Below are 20,338 nucleotides of genomic sequence, written 5' to 3'. Positions count from 1 at the left end.
TTTGATGCAGTGTGGGATACGGTTGGCTGCATCAAAAGTATGAAGCAGCAGAAAGGTTGATGTAAAGTTGGAATACATATTTTTTTAAGTTTTTTTTTTTTTTTAATGATGTAGGAAAGTTAGAAAGATGTGAACAGTAACCTGTTTCTCTTGTCACCATTTCACAGTTTGGCCATCTGTTTCCATTAAAGCCAGTAGCATTCGTGACATTCAGCTGAGTTTCCAAGCCACAGGCAGAACTGACCTTTTTGTTCAGTTGATTTTGGTGCAGTTATGACATTAGCATGGCAGTACAAGTTTCTGTCTTCCCGGAAATTTTCTGTGTGGTTTCTGCTACTCTGTTTTGTGGAAGATGTACTCCTATGCAACTAGGAAAGAGAGGAGGTGATTGTTCAGGTTTTCTTACTTTTTGTCGATTCACTTAGCTGTTCTTCTTTCACTGTATTTGTGAAACAATGTTGTGTTTGATCCAGTGGGATTAGTTAATAAAGGGAATTCTAAAATGAAATTTGAAAGACTGCATAGCTGTTTGCTTTCAAAATGAGATCTTTTTCTTCTGTATGAAAAAAAAAACAGATGAAAAAGGCGAAAAGGACCAAGTAGGAGGAGGTGCGGACAGTTTTAAATGATGGAAATTACAGTAGTAAGAAGTAGCAGAAGTATGGATGGGATCAGAGCTTTCTTGCTATAGACAAGTACACTGAGAGCTTGCTGAAGGAAACAGTTGATAACCAATGAAGGACTTTGAGTAGGAAAATAGTCTGTTGACTCTGCTTTAGTGACTTTTTTTATTGAATGTACCATGAATAAGTAATGAACTATCTCTGTAGCTTTCTGACACTTTGTGAAGTGTTTTTTTCTGTAGAATAGGTCTGTAAAATTATTTGATCCATGAGCAAAACAGCGTTTGGCTTTCTTTGACAGCTTACCATTTTCATATACCTACCCTTGGAAAACTTGGATTCAGCTTCCACCCCCTTCACATAACGCCTTATTTTGTGCTCATGCTAATGAAACTGAAGACTCTGTACTGTCTCTGTGTCTGTTACTGTCCTCATATGGTGTGGTGAAGACATGTGCGTTTCATGGGCAATATGATTTATTCCTTCCTTCTACCTCCTACTGTCCTGATGCCATATTTTAGCAGTAGAGTAGTAAAGTAGTATTAGTTACTGAGTTTATTTAGCAGAGCTTTTGGGGTTTTTTTAATATGAATTAATGTACTTTTGCTGTTTACATCCTTTCTTCATGAAGGTCAGTTAATTGTAATAGCTGCATACTTGTTCTGGGGTCATAGCATGTGGCCTGGTTTCAGAGAAGCATTGGCTTCTAGTGCTGGAAAAGTAACTCCTCTCATCAACAGCTGTTGCCAGAAAAAGTCCCTTTGGGCATTTGTTTCTTCAGACTGCTTTATCTCTCTTATAAATCCAGCAAATGTTGATATTCTGTGCTTTTTATTTGTTTCAGATGATACATACCACATTGTTTTTAAAATGTGTGTTTTACTTAGCTGCCAAATGCTTTTCATTGCCAGTACAGTTTAGCAGATGGGTTTGAAGGGTTCAATTACATGTAATTTGGGTTTCCATTTTTCTTCCAGCGTCTTTACATGGTTCCTTAAATCAACATCAACATTTTTCAAGGCTTTGCAGTAATCCTGTAGTTTGCTCATTTCTCATAATTTCATCATATAGTCATATAGCATTTGGGAAAAGGTATATTCTGATTTTACAGTTGTTATGTACCGCAGTTGATTGATGGCTTTGAAAAACAGATGTGGTATTTAAAAAATGTAATTCATATTACTTTTTGATCCATTATTCCCAGCTTTTACTAAATGTCGATTCGCTGAGTGGTTGCAGTTCTTTCATAATTTTCTTTCTCGATTAGATATTTATTAAGGGTTAATTATAAGATCCAACAAAGTCTTTGTTGAATACTTTCTTGAGGGACACGTTGTTGGACCTCAGCTCCTCCCAAGTTCCCATTTCTATTGTTTCTTACTGAGTAATATCTTTGAGAAGTGTGTGGCCTGTAAGAGCTGAGCCTTAGTTACAGTCTGGGCCACCTCAACAGGCCGTAGGAGTGTCAAGTACACCGCAGTGCAGTGGATTGTGTGCTGTTTAATGTGTAGCTGCAGTTCCTGAAGTTGGAGGCTTTGGACTATGTTTTCATGATTTCACATCTAAGTTCAGGATTTACCTTCTACAGCATCCTCAGTGTTTACTAAATATAGCATTTCCTAAAATGAGTTTCTTGCATGACTTTGGTTTTGTTGGCAGTCCTTAGATGTGATAATTTGCTCACTTCCTCACCTGCTTCAGAACTCCATGTTATTGTTTGCTTATCTTGTTCCCCTCTCTTCTCTGCATTTGGACTGGTAAAGTAACAACCTACATTTTTTCCATATTGTTAGTATGTGTTAGAGACATGGGTAGGGGTGAGATGTCATGCCGATCTGAAGACTAGACTAGGCATTGTAGCACAGAACAATGGCAGTAGCTATCCTTAGTGACCCACTTTAATTTCTGTGCCAAAGCATTTTGTCTTTTCACATTGCAGTTATTTAGCATAAACTAATATTTTTTTCTTGTCCATGAGTTGTGATGTAGGCAGATACTTTGCTGAAGATGTTAATTTCATTTGGTTGTAAGAATATCAATATAGCTGTTACAGGCAGCTTTGTGATTTGTATTTTCGTATGGGCTGGTTTTGATATCTCTGGACTTGTAGTAGCACTATTTCATGCATAATTTCATGCCAGGCTTTGAAACAGATAAGAATTATGGTAATAAATATTGTCTGTATCCTAAGAATTAAGCAGATGCAGTATGCAACTATTTGATTTGGTTTCTGTTCACATTTGAATGTTACTTGTCACGTGAGCTAGTAATCAAACATGCCAGTGTTAGTATTACTTTTTTATTATGAAAAAATGAGGGACCTCAAGCTCAGTTGTTGCTGTATGTTATGTATGCCTTCCTGTGGGCCACTGACCCGTTTTTACGGTGCTGTGCTCTAGCCTTAAAAAGTGTTGTTGCCTTGGTGAAAAAGTGCAAAAACATGTTACAGTGCTTCAGGGACTGTAAGGAATCCAAGAAAGAAAAAAGACTGATTAACTGAATCAGAGAGGTGTGGGTGATATTTTACAAGCAGACTGATGGAATCTGTTCCCTCTTGACTAGAGAACTGGAGGGTTCTTGGGTAGTTCTTTCTGAGAAATTATTTCTTTAGAAAAGCGACTATGGTCTCTAATAATAATCATGCTTATTTATGACTTCTCAAAGTTTGGTGGTGATATTTGTGTTGCCTTGAGAGGAGATATGAGAAGAAAGTGCTAGATTATGTAATGCATTATCATCCCAGCGAGAATTGTATAATGTCAGTAAGATTTTGAGTAGAACATGATATTTCATTTGCATTTCTGATTACAGTGTCTACAGTTTTACATGGCAACTTACAGAGCTATGTGGTTTTTGGTTACAACCTATTGACAGGATAGTGTGGTCTGCCTTTATAACTGAGAACAAGTCTCCAAGCCTTGTTACTGAAGGCATAGCTCAAGTTATATAGAAGAAAAATGCTTTTCTGTGACAAGAAGACTCTTGGTCATCAGAGTGCATTTAGGGTGGGTTTTGTTAAATATTGTAAGTTGGAAGGATCTGGGAGCACCACTGAAAGACACAGTCCGCTAGTTTCCTTCTCCTCAGTATTCGCTGCCTTCCGCTGGCCGAGGTGTTTGTTAAATGAGGCTGGGGAACAGATCTGGCTAAAAAATGACAAGAAAAAACAGGTTTTGAATGTTCTGTTATGTTTGTTTTTCAGCGATGTGCATATTGTAAGCACCTTGGAGCCACTATCAAATGCTGTGAAGAGAAATGTACCCAGATGTACCATTACCCCTGTGCTGCTGGAGCAGGCACATTTCAGGATTTCAGTAACTTGTCCCTCCTTTGTCCAGACCATATTGATCAGGCTCCTGAAAGATGTAAGTACACCATGTTCAAATGACACAATTAATAATAGGTTTCATGAAAACTGCTTGCTCTGTGGTAGGATCAGCTTAAGAGTGCGTTTGTTGAGACCTGTTTTCCTGGTTCATGTAACCAAGAATTCACTGATGTTCAGGTATGAGATCCAGGTTTGTACTCTTCTGTTTAAAGAGAGTGATGCACAACAGAGTTAACATTTTTCGTCTTTCTCTTTTAATAACAGATCATGGGAAGGGTTTCTCAGAAGGCTTGTCTTCTGTCAGATTTTAGTTCAAATTGGTAGGCTTGCTTTCTTGCCCAAACTCAAGTTAGAGCAAACATTATGCAATCACTTCAGCTAAAGAATAGGCTTAGATTTGTTAGAAGCTTTATTTTGTACTTGTTCCGAGGAAGAGTTGGTCCTAAAGCTCCCAGTTTTATCTTACAGAGAACAAAAGTACTTCTTTTGGTAAGACTTTATTAAGGTTTAAAATTAACATACTTTTGTTACGAGATTAGTCGACCATATTGGAAAACCAAATTAAAGGAGTTGTTATTAAATATATTAATTAAATCTGAATTTCATAAGAATGATCAAATTTTGTATGGATAAGAACTACTAATGAATTTCTAGGCTGCATTGGCTTCAGTGAATTGTTCATAATTTTGAATGAAATAATAATTGAAAAAATGATTTCTTTGTAGCAAAGGAAGAAGCAAATTGTGCCGTGTGCGACAGCCCTGGAGACCTCTTAGATCAACTTTTTTGTACTACCTGTGGTCAGCACTACCATGGGATGTGCCTGGACATACAAGTTACACCTTTAAAAAGAGCAGGTTGGCAGTGTCCTGATTGCAAAGTGTGCCAGAACTGCAAGTAAGTGAGACTTAAAGGTCGTGGAGGAGGATAGTATGAGATTTGTGTGCTGTGATTTGAAAATACCTGTTTTATTAACCATTCTTTTTTCCAAAAAGTGTAGATGATTTGTCCAGATATATCTGTTATGATATCATATGAAGTAGTTGAACAAACCCTTGCCTTGCATTGGGAACTTTGTTCTAAAGGAGCTGAGCTGGAACTCCTGCACATTATAACCAATAGCAGTTGCTATTATCTTGGCAGGTTCTGGAGAGCAGCAAAACCTTCTTTTTCCTGCCTTTATACAGGGAGATTTTTCTCAGTTTTGCCACATGAGCAAATTAGCTTAATGTAGTGCTTTTACAGTCTGGGAACCTGTGCTCTTACTCAGCTGACATTTAAGCTGTGCATATACTACATTACTGGGCGTAGGTCCCCTGCGTTAGGCCCTCTCCTATTTCATAATACCTTTCAGAGGCGGTTAATGAGTCATTATGAAAACACAAACATGGCTTAGTTGAACAAAGGATAAAAAAGTGACATGAGTGGCCGTGATTGAATTGTTAGCGAACAAATACTGAGAGAACAATCAGAATTGTTGCAGTATTATAAGGGTTCTCTTGGAAAACTCTGCTTGTACGCTTGTTCTCATATAACTTAATCTGATGGGCACTGCAGGGTTCTTTTGCTGGCTTTTTTTTTTTTTTGAAAGCTTACTAGAAAAGAAGTAATAGTTTTGTTCAACTTGAGTCAGATCAGCTGGGACAGTATGAAGGGAAAAAGCCACTTCACTACTGCCTCATGTACCTGATCAGACAGTGCTTTGCTGTTTTCCAAGCAGAACACTTAGTATTTGCTAGCATTCATTCACCCACTTCAAAGATTGTTCCCTGATCACACGCTGCTGATAGCAAATGCCAGCAATGAAGTTATAATAGTGAAGCACATTCTACAAACGCTGAACTGGGTAATTACAGTATTTGCTAACAAACCATCTCTCTAGTGGAAAACTAGAAGAAAATGTGATGTTTTCATACCTGTTACTTCATTCAGTATGGCAGTTTTATGCCAGTGTTGAAGAACAGCATTTTAAGCATATCTCCATGCAAAGAGAGAGCATTTATTGCTTTTTAAAACAATCAGGTCTCCCAGCTAATGAAGTAGTATCTAATATGTGTAATGTCATATATTGTGAAGCTTTTTCAAGTCAAATCTTGTTGCATACGTATTTATTGAATTAATTTATTTAAACTAAGGCAGAATATAATCCCTTTAGATATTACCAAACTATTTGTCTTATTCTCTGCGAATTTATTTTATCGCTGAAATTTGCGGTGGAGCTCTGTAATACAGGATTGTAGGAAAATTGAAATATCTTCTTTTAATGTTTGTTTTGCTCTTGCAGTCATATTGTTTGACATTGTAGGAGCTCTGGTAGTCAGAGGTGATGGCATGGTTTTTCTCTTTGAGAAAAATACAGTCAGACTTTAAGAACAAGCACAATTACATGTTCTTTTCAGAAAGAAATAAAGTACATATTTCAGATTTGGAACTGATTTCAGTACAGAAAAGCTGTTAAATCTGCCTACACATGTGTAAATGAAAGTGGAATGATTTCTAGGAGTCGGAATGGCTGCACAGGCTCAGCACTTGTCAAAGTAAGCGTAATGGTCTTCATTCCTACTTAAATATGAATTTGAGGGCATGATCTTTGGAGCTATTTGTAAATGGCATTCATATGTTTTCATGTGCTCAGCTAGGTGTTGTCTTGTTTAGACTTTTATTAATTTGTTATGGCTTGCTTAAATAATTTTTTTAACCACTTGTTAATTTTCTTAGACATTCTGGGGAAGACAACAAGATGCTGGTGTGCGATACATGCGACAAAGGCTACCATACTTTCTGTCTACAACCAGTTATGGATGCTGTACCGACAAATGGTTGGAAATGTAAGGTAAGTCGAAAAGGGTTTCAGAATAATTCCTTATCATTATAAACAGCCCAAATTTGTTATCCATCCGCGCTATGCTGTTCTAGGTGTATTGCAGACTGCTGTTGTGGTGTAACATAACGTATCATTTGTGAAGAAATCCCACTTGTATGTAATCATGTGGGTCTACAGCTGCTCTGTGAGGGTAGCTGTCAGTGCAGCGACTGAAGTAGCCTATGTAGGACAGGAAATCAACCCCCAGAGGGGAAAAGAGAGGTGTAGTATCCAGGTGGAGTGGATGACTTTCACTTACGACAGCTGCTCTCATGATGTAATGTAAACTAAAATGTAAACTAAAACCTGTGCAGTAGTGTATGCAATCCCTACTTGAAGGCTCTTTTAGAACTACTTCTTGCTTGCCAGAACAGCAGTTCTGCTGCTCAAGGGTTCCTTTGCATTTGAAGAGGGCAGGAAGAATTTGTTTTATCAGTAACTTTGTGAGTAAGTGTAAGTAATAATAAAAATACAATTTCAGTGTAATGAGGGAAGTCCCCATATATAAGGTGTATGTAATTTCATAGTCAGTTTAAGACAGTCATAAGATGACTGAGATTAGGAGTAAAAAAGTTTGGTCTCATAAGAAATACTCCTTTCAAGTCAAGGAGTAGTGAAAAGAAACTGTTGTTGCTGTTTCACAGGCTCTTCATGCTCTGTTGTCAGATCCTGGATATTTTATTAGAGTTGTCAAGGACAGAAACTTTATTTAATTCAAAACAGGAAATTGTCAGTTAATGGCAGTTCTATCACATTGTGAAATATCATAATTAATAACTAAATTCTTGTGATCTCTAGAACTGTAGAGTATGTGCTGAGTGTGGCACACGAACAAGTTGTCAGTGGCACCATAATTGTTTGGTATGTGACAGTTGTTACCAACAGCAAGACAACTTATCTTGTCCTTTCTGTGAAAAACTGTGCCTCCAAGACTTCCAGAAAGATATGTTGCATTGTCACATGTGCAAAAGGTAAGAATCCTAAGTTTTACTTAGTTGTACTAAAATGCCTAAAGCCTACGATGAGCTGTATGACAGTGATGCATTTCTGTGAAGGGTGTAGACTGTGTTTGATGTACAGTGCTATAGTATCTTGTTGTGTAACATCTTGATCCTTCATTGCTAAATACCGTGAACAATAGTAGGTAGTCTTATTTTAATCTTAGCAAACAAGTATTACTTGGCAGTTACCTGAGGTGTACAGAGAAATAATGTGCTGCTGCTTCTTGCATTGCATCTGGTTTGTGAGTAAGCAGACTAGAGGAGTCATCATTCTAACTTTTAAAGACTGTTGTTAGTAGAGGTCTGCTTTTAAAAAAAAAATTCAAGTATGTGTTGTTGGGTTTTTTTTGTGTGTGTTTTGTTATGCCAGTAATTAAAATATGTATATTTTAATATATATATTTCCATATACATATTTTTCCATATATATATATGGAAACCTTTTAAGAATGTAGATTTTGTTTCATATTAAATGCTATAGTATCTTGCTGTGCCATGTCTTGATATTTCTATACATGTTTGTTATCTAGTGGGCTTTAGTGACAGTTTAGGTCTTCATGTATAAATTCGTTCATTGCCTAACGTACTGACATACTATGCTTATTTCTCTAAAATTCTCCATAGTAAAGCATTGGTCGAAATTTCGTGTTTCCCATTGGAATGGAAAACTGCTGTTTTTCAGTTGATTTTTTAGGATACTTTATATTTTTATTTATTAAATATGATTTCTTAAAATCATAGTCACACTAAATTAATCTCCCCAGGTGGATTCACGTAGAATGTGACAGATCTCCAGGTAGTGAATTGGAGTCTCAGTTGAAAGATTACATCTGCACTCTTTGTAAACAAGGAGAAGGGGATCAGACTCAGTCATGTGATGTAATGGACACTTCTGAACTCATTCCTGAACCTGACACCATAGCAGGTAATCAGACTTAATCTTTATATTTCCAAAATGCTAACTTATAAATATCTGCATCTGTCCCACTAAGTCTTTTGTGAACCATCCACTCATACTATATTCTGTGGAGTTCAACCATTCCTTTATTTAGCAGCAGCTTCTCCAGCAATCCATGGGTAAGCTGTCTTCTCAAAAAGCTTTCTGGCTTCAGGGTTTCTATGAGGAACATGAGCAAGTAAGCACCTTAATGGTGGGTCTCAACTTTTCGAGCTCCAGCTTCCCAGCCTGTAGCTGCAAACTTCTGTATTTTCTTTAGCTGTGGTACAGTTCATAAGTGCATTCATTTGACAGCCTGTTTTATGTATTTGTGCCCAACTACCAGGCACAAACCAACTTCTGGTAGATGTTACTGGAGACATCCAGTTTTCCCATTTCTCTCTTGGTACTCGTCAGTTTCTTAGTGCCCATTCTCTCACGATGTCCAAGTAGGACACAGCAGTGGAAGCTGGACTGTGTTCAAGGGGCAGGTATATTTAACTAAATAGTTTTTAATTAGGTGTCCTTTTTCAAAACAGTGTATGATTAGTCATCTTGTTTCTGGGAGATTCTTGTATATATAGACAAATTAAGCAGAAGGTGGAAAGGGAAGTTGCAGAAAAGTGTAAAAATTACTTAGTAACAGTAAGGAAGCACAGAGAGAACTTGGATCTCTTGTTCTGAGTCTGGTGTGTCATCCACAAGACCTGTGTAATGAACTTGTAACTGAATGCCTTTGTGTATTCCATACCACATGCTCTGTTGGATAGCACCTTATGTCATGCAGGCTGAATGTCCTAAGACAAGTACAGTTGTGGTTAAATTTGGAAGCAAGGTAAAATCTTAACAGATTTAAGGGCGCTACCACTGCCAGGTGCATTTTTGATACTTAAACAGCAATGCTTGTGCATTGATCTTTTGTTAAAAGAAATTGATGGCTCAGTTGCACTAAGTATCTGTGTTTTCCAAAGCCTGATAATTTTTGCCTGGCAAGGGAGAGTGTTAGACTACAACAAAACTCTAATTTTTGTGTGTTCAAACTGATGTTTTGTGTAAACAAGTCATTCTCTTCGATGTTAGCCTGTACACATAAATGCATACCTTTCGTGAGCAGTAAAGAAATGGTGAAAAAGATGATCCTGGAGGAGGGGCAGTGACAGTAGGTAAATGTATGTAAATGAGCAGAAGAACTCTGTCAGTGAGCACGTGCACCGAGTTAGAAAGAGTGACGGCTTCAACCTTTGAAGATCACTTCCATTCTGAAAGGTTAGTAGAGGCTGTTGGACTCTCAGGCAGTGTATTTAGAATACTTTGGAAGATGTCCAAGTAATATCCAAAACTTACACTGGAAAAACTCCCAGTCTTCTACTGAAAACCCTTTTGAATAAGTAATGAGTTTATCTGAAAGGCTAAAGTTTTAAGTCATACTTCTGTTAGGATTTCTAGCTAGTAGAAGCATTGACAAGCATACTCTTCTCCCCAAGGAAGAACAGGACTACTAGGAGTAATCTGGAGCTATTACATCGGTACAGTCATGCAGTCTTTTATACCCAGGAGAGCACTTTTGTACATTAAAATCAGATCTGGAGCCAATCTGAATTATCATTTCCTCAATGTTAAAATACCACTTTAAAGTTGGCAGAGTCTGAGAGCAGTTTTTTGGTGCTAAAAGTAGCATCACCTAGTAGTTCCTGGGGTTTTGGACTTAAAAAAGACTTTCCTGAACAGAAAGCTGTATTCATTTGACTTCTTTTTTGTGCTAACGTCCATGAAAGATCAGTTCCTTTTGAGTTAATGCTTACTGTATGCTTTGTTTCTCCTGCTCTTACTTTGTCTAGTGCATTTTAATGAATTTCCTTAACTGAAAAAGCTTTTACACAAGGAGAAAAAAACTATTTCCTGTTTCTGGGCTCTATAATGATACTGTCAGCCAAAGAAGCACTCAGTGGTGCCTTTTCCATGCAAATTCCTTTATTTAATAGGAGGAACTCACACATTAAAATATCTTAGTTCTAGAGTGACAAAATTCAGTTTTCATGTTGTTGAACAGGTAGGTTGAAAATAAGTGTTCTAAGTGCTGGAAGTAGATGGATCCTCATATCTATGCCATCAGCTATTGTAGTATTTGTGTAAAAATTTTAGCTTTCATGCTACAAGTTCTGTGGAATTTAGCAGACCTGAATTTAAATAAAAAAGACTTTTTCATATTGCTCAAGTAATGCAAAGGTCAGTGACTATGTGTAAATAAAATTTTCACAATTAGGTGTATATAATCGCTTTACAGACATTTTCACTGTCTGAAAGTTATAAAATGGCTTCAGAGTCCATGAGAAAAAGGCTCCTAATCTATAAGGAGTACTGCATAGTCTCCCTAACCCTCTCTTTGACCTGATTTGTTCTATTTGCTATCACATCATTAAATATCATTCTCTTTAGCCAAAAGATCAAATCGTGACAGCAACTACTTGATGCCAAAGTAATAGAATAAACACCACATAATTTTTTTTAACTTCTTTACCTCTGTTTAAGCTTGTACAAATGAAATGGAAATGGAACGTGGTGGAGAGGATGCAACATTTCAGGAACATCCCATTACTGGTGATGGCCCTGATCAAGAGTCAGCTGTTGGATGTGTTGCAGACGGTAAGAAAAAGTTTTGCAGTCTGAGAAAACGCCAGTAAGAGAACCCTTCAGAACCCTCTTTCCATTCAGTAGCATTTATGTGAATTCACTTTATAAATTCAAGAGGAGAAAGTGCCTGGAAAACAATAGGAGACAAATTGCATCAGTTTTAGTATCTGAACTCTCAAACAGGAGTATTAACTTTTTTGTTGAAGTATTTTATTGAAGGCAAAGATAGTCTCCAGAATACTCGTATAGGAGAAAGCTGTTCTACTTTTTTTGGTGGGACTGGCTTTTTCGAAAAGCTGGAAGTATAGCTAAATGTTTTGTACACTGGAGGTTTATAGTAAAAACCGTTATTTATTGCTATCCAGATGCAGTCACTCACACTTTCTCTTCAAGTCTTTCTAGTTTGTAGCTACAAATAACTGGATTGGATTCATTTCCCCATGTGCGTTTTGAGGCACAGTGTAGAACTTCCCTCCAGTTTATGTGCTTCGTGGTTGTAACTCCATAAATATCTGGTTAAGGCTGCTTCTTTTCTTTTTTCCTTTGTAAAGGAAAAATAATCTGTTTAATAAACAAATGTACTCATTGAGACAGGGTGTGTTGCAGTAGCTGATCATTTGTGTTCTGGGCATAAATCTTATCAATCACACATGAAGTACCAGCCCAAGAAAAGAATACAAATAGAATGGTTTCTGGATCAAGTCCTCTTAATGTGTTAGCGATAGATATCAATGGCAAAGAACTTTCCAGTATGTTCCATGCACTCACAGCTGATGCTGGAGGATAGTTGCTGTAAGGGAAAACAAGAAACCTGCATTTAAATCCAAAGTAAAAAAAAAATCTTGCAGCTGATCACTCCATTATGCATCACATCCTGTGTTATAAAGGCCATGATTTCAAACTATCTGTGAAGACACATTCATAATTAAATGCTAAGCTTTGAACTGTGGAGGCTGAGGAAGTTGTAGCAGTGTGAATTTAAGAAGAGTGCAAGTGTAGTAGAAAGTAAGTGGCCTGTAAGAGAATCAGGGTCCATCAAAAGAAGATGTGAGAAGCCAAATTGAGAGCAAAGAGGGTGGTTCTCCATGGAATGAATAAATGACTCTGGAGCTCCTCGATGAATAAGGTTGTGCATGAAAGGTGCTTGATTTGGGTCAAGGGAAGGCTAGACAAATATTTTTGAAAGAAATCCATGAGACATTAGTAAACTAAAACCCAGCATCAACTGTTTACACTTCCTAAAGTCTGAAAGAGTGCTAGGAGGAAAATGTTGTTTTTTTATTTGTACTTGTCCTGTTCTTAGCTGTCTGCTTTTTAGAAGTGTTGGGACAGTTGCTTAAAATACATTAATTTATGCTAGCATACATCTTCAATATGCAGAAATGAAAAAGGAGAAGCTTTTTCTTCTGCCTACCTGGAAATGTGTGCTCATATTCCTCAAAAATTAATTTTGGGCCTACTTTCTCGTGATTTACTCTGCTGTGTGTGCAGGGAAGAAAAATAATGAACTAGAAGCATAGACTACTATAAACATAGGTACAAAGAAAGATATTTATGAAGTGTATTTTAAACTACATATTAAATTCATTGAAGTAAAGTGATATGCACTTGGTGTACTTGATCTGTACCAAGTATACTTGTTGACTGGTATACCTGTGAAAGGTTTTCTTTTTCGCACTGAGCCTTTAATGTGGTTGTACTTAGTTACAGGCATATCACCAGAAGAAAAGGCCGCACAACTGGAAACAGAAGTCTCTGTTGAAATTAATTCAGCTGAAGTGGAAATGTCTCCTAAAAAGGCACCAGCATCTGGTGACAGTCAGACTGAGAAAATGATGGAAGCGATGGAAGGTGTTCAAGCTGTAGTACAGCAGGAGTTAGACAAACAAGTGGAAGAGACGCAGCTGCCACAGGGTGCTGTGGAGGTGTCAGAAGGATCCACAGTAGACTCTCGGTCTCTGCCTTCAGTACCTGAGACCATGACTGTGACGCCGGAAATACAAGAGTCTGAAAATAAAGGAGAAACTTGTATCCCTGTAGAACAACTGGAAATAATGAAAGTGCAAAAAGATGTAGAAAAAGGAGAAATCCATGAACAATCTGACACACCAGCTCTTCTAGAAGTAGAAACTACTTCTGCAAATGAAGGTGTTGCAAATAAGTCACCAGTTGGAGACAAACCCATAAAATCACCAGCTGAGACTTACCCCTCACTTCCCCCATCAGTTAATATAAACAAGACACATGTGTCTTCCTCACCAGATGTTTCGTTAGACTTGCATTCTGCACGAGATGTACAGCACAGTCAGCCCCCAGCATTGCCTTCCGCAGCTGGAAGTGCTCTCCCAACGACTTACATATCAGTCACTCCAAAAATTGGCATGGGAAAACCAGCCATCACCAAACGCAAGTTTTCTCCGGGAAGACCCAGATCGAGACAGGTAAGCACGCTGAGTGTTTCATTATACATTTATGAAGCACATAGTTCAAATTTCAGTGTAATACTTTAAACTCACCTGGTTTTTAGAACATAACATGCATTTATTCTCCTAAGTGAGTCTGTAGTATGTTTCTTCAAGGAAGTAATTTCATGTTAAATAATTGAAAAGTCAGACATCGTAAAGGCCTCTCTGGTGAGATTTAAAGTTTCTTCCGGTTCATGCTTAGAGCAAAATGAGAGAAAGTTTGTTACATTTTTTCATACATATGCTACAAATGCAGATATACATACGCTGTGCCTTTTAACTTACCTCTTAATATTTTCCATATATCCATTTATTTTGGCTAGTAGTTTCAAAGTGTGTTACAAAGTTCCCTCAACTGGCTTATAGAAAAACCCACTACAACTCTGTTTCTGTTCCGCTGTGAGAAATTTTCTTGATTGGCATTTTTAATGGCGTTATAAATAATTTTGCTGTTTTGTGGCATTAAGAAATACCATGCAAAAACTGTCTGGTACAAATGGTTGTGGTTTGACTAGGGTTAAATTTGATAAGGGAAAAGAATCCTCAAGTCTGTCACTTTCTACGACATCTTGCTCTCTATTTGAGTTGTGTGGAAAATGGCTGATCAATCTGAGAATTTATTTTGTGTTTGCAAAATTGTATACAGAAAGTATGTCAGTGTGACAAATTCGTGTTTCATTTCTGTTCTCATGGCAATTTATTTTTAGCCTTCAGGGCTTCTAGGTTGATGACTTCATGCTTTTCTGAAGATTGCACAGTGCTTTCCGTTTTTACATGTTACCTGAGGGTTCAGATTCTTAGTTCTTAGGGAAAGGTAGGAGAGTGTGTTCTGAAAGGGTTAAAAGTATATAATAAAGGCAGGAAACATAAGAAATTAAATTTGGAAGGTTTTAGAGTATCTGTGGGGCTTTTTTTACCCCCATATACAAGCATGTCTGAAAATAATTTTTCTTAATACTCTGTACTGTCTTAAAAGAATAAAATTATTTCCTCAGCTTATCATGCAAATTGAAAAGGGCTGGGCTTCTTTTGCAGTCTAAAATGAATTCAGGTTTTCTGTTGGAGAAGTTTATTTGTCTTCTTTCATGTACAGTAAGAGTTGTATTTATTTTTGTGTGCAATTTGCCCTGCTCTATATGGGAACCAGTATCATGATACTGATAATAAAATTAGTGAATGATCAGAGAACCCATTGAGGAAAACATGAAGGCTCACCCAAACTGTAAATGCCTCTGGCAGAACAGATATGCAGCTTAAAAAATGAAACAAAATCATCTGTAAAAGTAGCCATTTGTATATTCTATGTACAATAGAGTATAGACATTAACCTCTTAATATGTGGTGTGAGTAATGCAAATAAAACTGAGTTGAATTATGGTTTAGAAGTCAGGTGTAAGACAAAATCTTAGCTGTGGTGCTAAATCAGTATAATCTGTTCAACAGTTTGCAGATTACTTTTTACAATAAAAAGGTACTTAGTAGCTTAGCAGTACCTGTTGTAGAACTGGACAGGTTCTACAAATAAAAATACGTTAGAAGTATGTGAAGTTTTCTTTTGATTTCAGTTGTCTTGTGCTTTAAACAGCTATTAAGATTGAAATTTTGTGAAGCAAATAGCAATTTTCTGCCGAGAAAAGCGTGGGCAGGCTTTGGTTTAAGTCCCAGTATGCTTTTTTACTTGCCATAGATTATCAAGTTCTAGCACAGCTCAGCACCTCATGGAAGTCAGTGAAAGATTGTCTTGAGGAGTACTGAAAACGAATGAAGACCCTGTTCAAAAAGATAACACACATTGCTGTTATGTCACTTCGTGTCAGTCCTAGGTGATACAAATATTACTTTGCAGCTGCATGAGTTCTTTGCAGCAGGGCAGTGAAGTAAGAGAGAGAAGTTACACAAATAGGGTTGGGTTATTTTTATTAATGAAAGAGTTCCTATACTTGGTGGAGCTAACATTGACTCCACAGGTGCTTTCTTTTGTTGCACAAAGGAACTGGCATTGCAGAACTGGTTTCTTGTCCAGGACTAGAAAGGCTGAAAATAGATACTACTCAGATTCATAGAATATAGACTAGTTTGGATTGGAAGGGACTTCATAAAAAGTCCAATTAATCGGTGGACCCTGAAGACAAGCCAACATTAGCCAGTTTCCACAGATGGCAATATTCTTCACTTTCTCCTAGAAGATTTAAATCTTTTAATGTGCAGTTTACCTCGTTGAAATTAATGGTCTCTGGATAAATAAATAAATAAATAATTCATTGCAATGGGTTTATGCAACTCTATAGGAAGAAGAATAGGGGAAATAATTCTCTGGATCCTGAATATATCACTCCTGAGCTTTATAAGATACACTGCACTGGAGTCAGGGGAAGCCATGAGCTGGACTAGTCTTTGATTTGGATTTGTTTCCATTAAATTTGATGTATTGTGCTGGGCAGTAGGCTGAATCAAAGGGATAACTTTCTATTAATGCATTTGCTAATAAAATATATTTGAATAATTACTCAGTTTTGCTGTCTAATACAGTTAATGCATAATCTGAAGTGATTTCCTATATTAGATCTTAGTAGTTTGCATTTGTAATAGTCTTTAGTGATGTATCTGCAACACCATTACATCACTCATACTTTGAAAGTACTAAAACCCGTCTCACAGGCCCTGAAAACGATATTCTACTTAAAAAGGCCTCATCAGTCCCTTCCAGGGCAGTACTTATCAGTGTTGCTGTCATTACCACCCATGTCTCCCCTATCATTTTGCAGGCATCACTGCTTTGGTTAGAAACAGCAAGAGAAAATCCAGCTTCTGAACAAAAGGGGAGCTATGTATAAATCAATCTGTAGGTACAGTTGATAAGAATTGCTTTGGCTGGTACAAGCTTATTCCACTTTGGAGAATGTATTTTTTTGTGTCCGCATAAGAACTCCCATCAGTAAGGTGCAGTTCTGCTAACAGTGTGTGTTAGGATAGTGTATTATCCATACCTTCAGTTACAGGGAAGCTTTAAATCTGCATTCAGCCCAGCGAGAGGACCATCTCTCTACCAGCATCTCTGACTTCCAGTGGGTTTTGGTCCACGTTATGTCTTGTTTCTGTTATCCTACTCCATAGTAGAGTCAAATTGGTTTCTACATATATCTGAAACTTAGTTGCACACACATCAGAGATACTCACTAGCAGCTGCCAGCGTGATAAAGTTTTTACAGTGCTGTCCTCAGAGTTGTGTCTGTGCAGTGTTTTCTCCATGGAACATGCAGATTCTCCACCCTTACCTGTAAACTGCAGATTTGTGCTGGGGGCAAGTCCTCTCTTGATCTTTCATATTTCTTTTCTCTGAAGTACTAGTCTGAAAAGACAGTATCAGTAAGTTTATTAATGACTAATCTGACGTATTTCTAGTTTGAAATAAATCTTCACAAGGAAACTAGGTATTTTTTTTTCTGTGGAAGCATACTTTAGGTTGTATTGGGTATATTCTAGGTATCTGAATTGAACAAATTTGAAATAGTTATTTTTGCTACAGCAGGTTGTACTGGAAGGCATAATACGAAGTCAGTAAATGGAGGGCGTTGCAACATATTGTAAGGCTGGTAGGTAGAGAGTTGAGAATGGTCTGCAGAATAATACTGAACAGAAAATAATAACCTTCTACTGTCTTTGTTATACCATAAGTATTATTTTAGAATGCATTCCATGGAAAATACTATAATTAGAGGTATTTAATTTTAATCATGAAGGTATCGGTGATCATATTTCTGGGTGTTTTAAGAGATTTTCTAAAATGACACTGAAAAATGCAAAGCACCATGATGGGTTCAGATTTCAGATATATGTTCTTTCTTGGGTATTACAGCTTTTTTGCTGTTTTCAATTACATGGTACAACTAAGTGTGTTGTAGTGGTAGATGCTGGGGAAAAAAGATCAAAAAGAGTCTTTTTCAAGGATTGGGTTTTGTTACTGTTTTTATGTTTGGGGTTTTTTAATGAGGGGAGCTATATTTTTAACTGGTTAAATTATGTTCACAACCCCAAAATTACATCAAATGCTAAGTTGCAGATCCAGCTTTGTGCATTTGCAATTGCAGTAGATTTCATAAAGCGTTAAGCAGCTAAACACAGTCAGTGGTAATTTAGTGAGATCTCCTTGCTGACATTGGGTTTCCTTTTGTTATAATTTACTTGCAGCTGTGTTGTTCAATTTTGAGAACTCTAGAATATGATGGAGAATTAGAACTTCCTGTTTCTGTCACAGTACATAATTATTGCTGTGGTTCTGATGTAAATGAACTGAAAAGAACTTTCTCTTCAGTGTTGTGTGGTAATAGCAATTAATTAAAAGCCAAAATATAATTAATGTATCTCTTTGATGTAATTCATTTGTTCATAGTATTGTGGAAGTGTGTGTTTTTAATTAAGTTTATCTGACCAAGAATTCAAATGTTTCTGATCTACAGTAAAGCTTGGATTAAATTTCCAATTTAATTCTTAACAATATGGTTCATGAATCATCTACAATTGATTTTGTTTTGCAAGACCAAATATTTCATATTCAGGTTTAATGTTCTATTAGCTTTTTAATCTTTTGAATATACTTAACCGTTAGAAAAGTGTATCTTCTTGAAAGGAAAATAATCTTTTATGTCCTGAGTAAGAGTAGGTAGGTTGAGTTGTTGATTAAGTATTTTCAGCATGGTTGAGACCTCCAGTTTTGACCCTTAGCCAGCATGTTGCCTCTTTTGTAGATTGATGTAAGGGTTGTTTCTGCAATGCACAGATCTTTTGTGTTGCTATACAGACTTTTTTTGAGTTTGCCATATTATAAGAACAGTTACTGGCTATTCATTGTGAATTTTAGAAATATAGGGAAACTGACTAAAATTCAATGGATGTTTTAACTTTATCTTGCTAAAATGGAATGTTCTATGATATTAAAAATATGGCTAGCATAGTAAAGGTGAATTTCCTATTGCCACAGGCCTGCTGATGTAATTGCTGACTAGGGTGACAGTGCTTAGTAAGAACATGAGATTTTGACAGAGAAGTGGCTCATAAACTACAGTGCTCTGGATACAACAGAATCAGACTTCAGTCTTGCCATTTCTGCCTGGTGGAAACTGTTGTGGGTTGAAAGAGTGGGATACACCCAAGCTCAGTGTTAAAGGTCTGCTGTAGTCACCTTGAGGTTCCCCTTAGAGTCCTGGAGAAAACTTGGAGCATGTAGGGTGAGACTAATCTGACACCTTCCACGCCATGTGGTGAGTTGCCCTCTGTAAGCACCCATTTCATTTTGCTGGCCACACAGGATGCCCAGGGTGGCCAGCACAGATAGTGATGTGTGTTCCATTAGAGTCCACCCAGGAATGTGTCTGTGTAGGTGTATCAAACCTCTGTGTCTGTGGAAGTTTGCCTGCTTTCTTTACCCTGTTTCTGACTCGGTGCAGTTGTGCCCGTGTTCTGTCATGAATGTTATGCCCTTATGTCCTGGATGTGAGCATCATCCATCTCTAGGTTTGCAGATGCAGAAGGTTTCTGCTCAACACTATTTCCCTGTTAAAGGTTGTTGATCCTTTTGATCCACTAGTTGTCTGCATGGTGACCATCCAGCTGAAGTCAAGCAAAAAACTGGGATAGCAAAATCTTACACTTCAAGCTGTTTAATCAAGCACACTCACTTTAACCCAAGTGAAGGTGAGCAGTTGCTGGCACTAGCAGTTCAGCTAGAGTATTTTTGGAAGCACCTTGGCAGCAGGGAGACAGTGTTGGGCAGTTGAAAACACACAGGTAGTCTTCTGGCCACGAAGCAGTTCGTAATTGTGTGTCACATTACTACCTTGTGTGGGCAGAATTGTGGAGTTTTATTTTTTTATTTGTGAAGTTTGGGGGTTTTTTTGTTTGCTTGTTTGTTGGGGTTTTTTTGTAAACTTCAAGTGCTGTATTGTTCATACTCCCTTTCCCATGCAGGCATAGCTAAACTCCTAGAAAACAGACTTACAGTGAATACCATCGTGTCCACGATGTGGGTTGTGCCACTTGGACGATGTTGGCATTTTTTAAATGCTACTGTTATGCATAATTAGGCTTTTAGGTTGCCGAAAAACTTTTCCTCATGGATCTGTTGTGCCAGTTTGAATACCGAGCCCTATGAAAACAGGCTGAGAGAGCTGGGCTTGTTCAGCCTGGAGAAGGCTCTGGGGAGACCTTAGAGCAGCTTCCAGTGCCTAAAGGGGTTACAAGAAATCTGGAGGGGGCTTCTTACAAGGACATGTAGAGATAGGACAGGGGTGAATGGCTTTAAACTGACAGAAGGTAAATTTGGATTAGATGTTAGGAAGATGTTCTTTACTGTGAGGGTGGTGAGGCCCTGGCACAGGTTACCCAGAGAAGCTGTGGCTGCCCCATCCCTGGCAGTGTTCAAGGCCAGGTTGGACGGGGCTTGGAGCAACCTGGTGTAGTGGAAGGTGTCCCTGCCCATGGCAGGGGGTTGGAA

At 37.6% G+C, this 20,338-nt stretch overlaps 1 protein-coding gene across 1 annotated transcript in view; it reads left to right on the top strand.

Annotated features, from left to right (window-relative positions):
* KMT2C (lysine methyltransferase 2C) overlaps positions 1-20,338 on the top strand; it is a 197,057-nt gene that overhangs the window by 101,525 nt on the left and 75,194 nt on the right. The window contains 7 exon segments of the mRNA XM_030478642.1: positions 3,826-3,988; positions 4,677-4,848; positions 6,670-6,784; positions 7,613-7,785; positions 8,580-8,740; positions 11,282-11,395; positions 13,088-13,824. Of these exon segments, the coding sequence (XP_030334502.1) occupies positions 3,826-3,988; positions 4,677-4,848; positions 6,670-6,784; positions 7,613-7,785; positions 8,580-8,740; positions 11,282-11,395; positions 13,088-13,824 (1,635 nt within the window).

The sequence above is a fragment of the Strigops habroptila genome, chromosome 1 (assembly GCF_004027225.2).
Source record: "Strigops habroptila isolate Jane chromosome 1, bStrHab1.2.pri, whole genome shotgun sequence".
Lineage (NCBI taxonomy): Eukaryota > Metazoa > Chordata > Aves > Psittaciformes > Psittacidae > Strigops > Strigops habroptila.
Note: the sequence above shows the minus strand (reverse complement) of the source record. Positions and strands in the feature narration are given on the sequence as shown.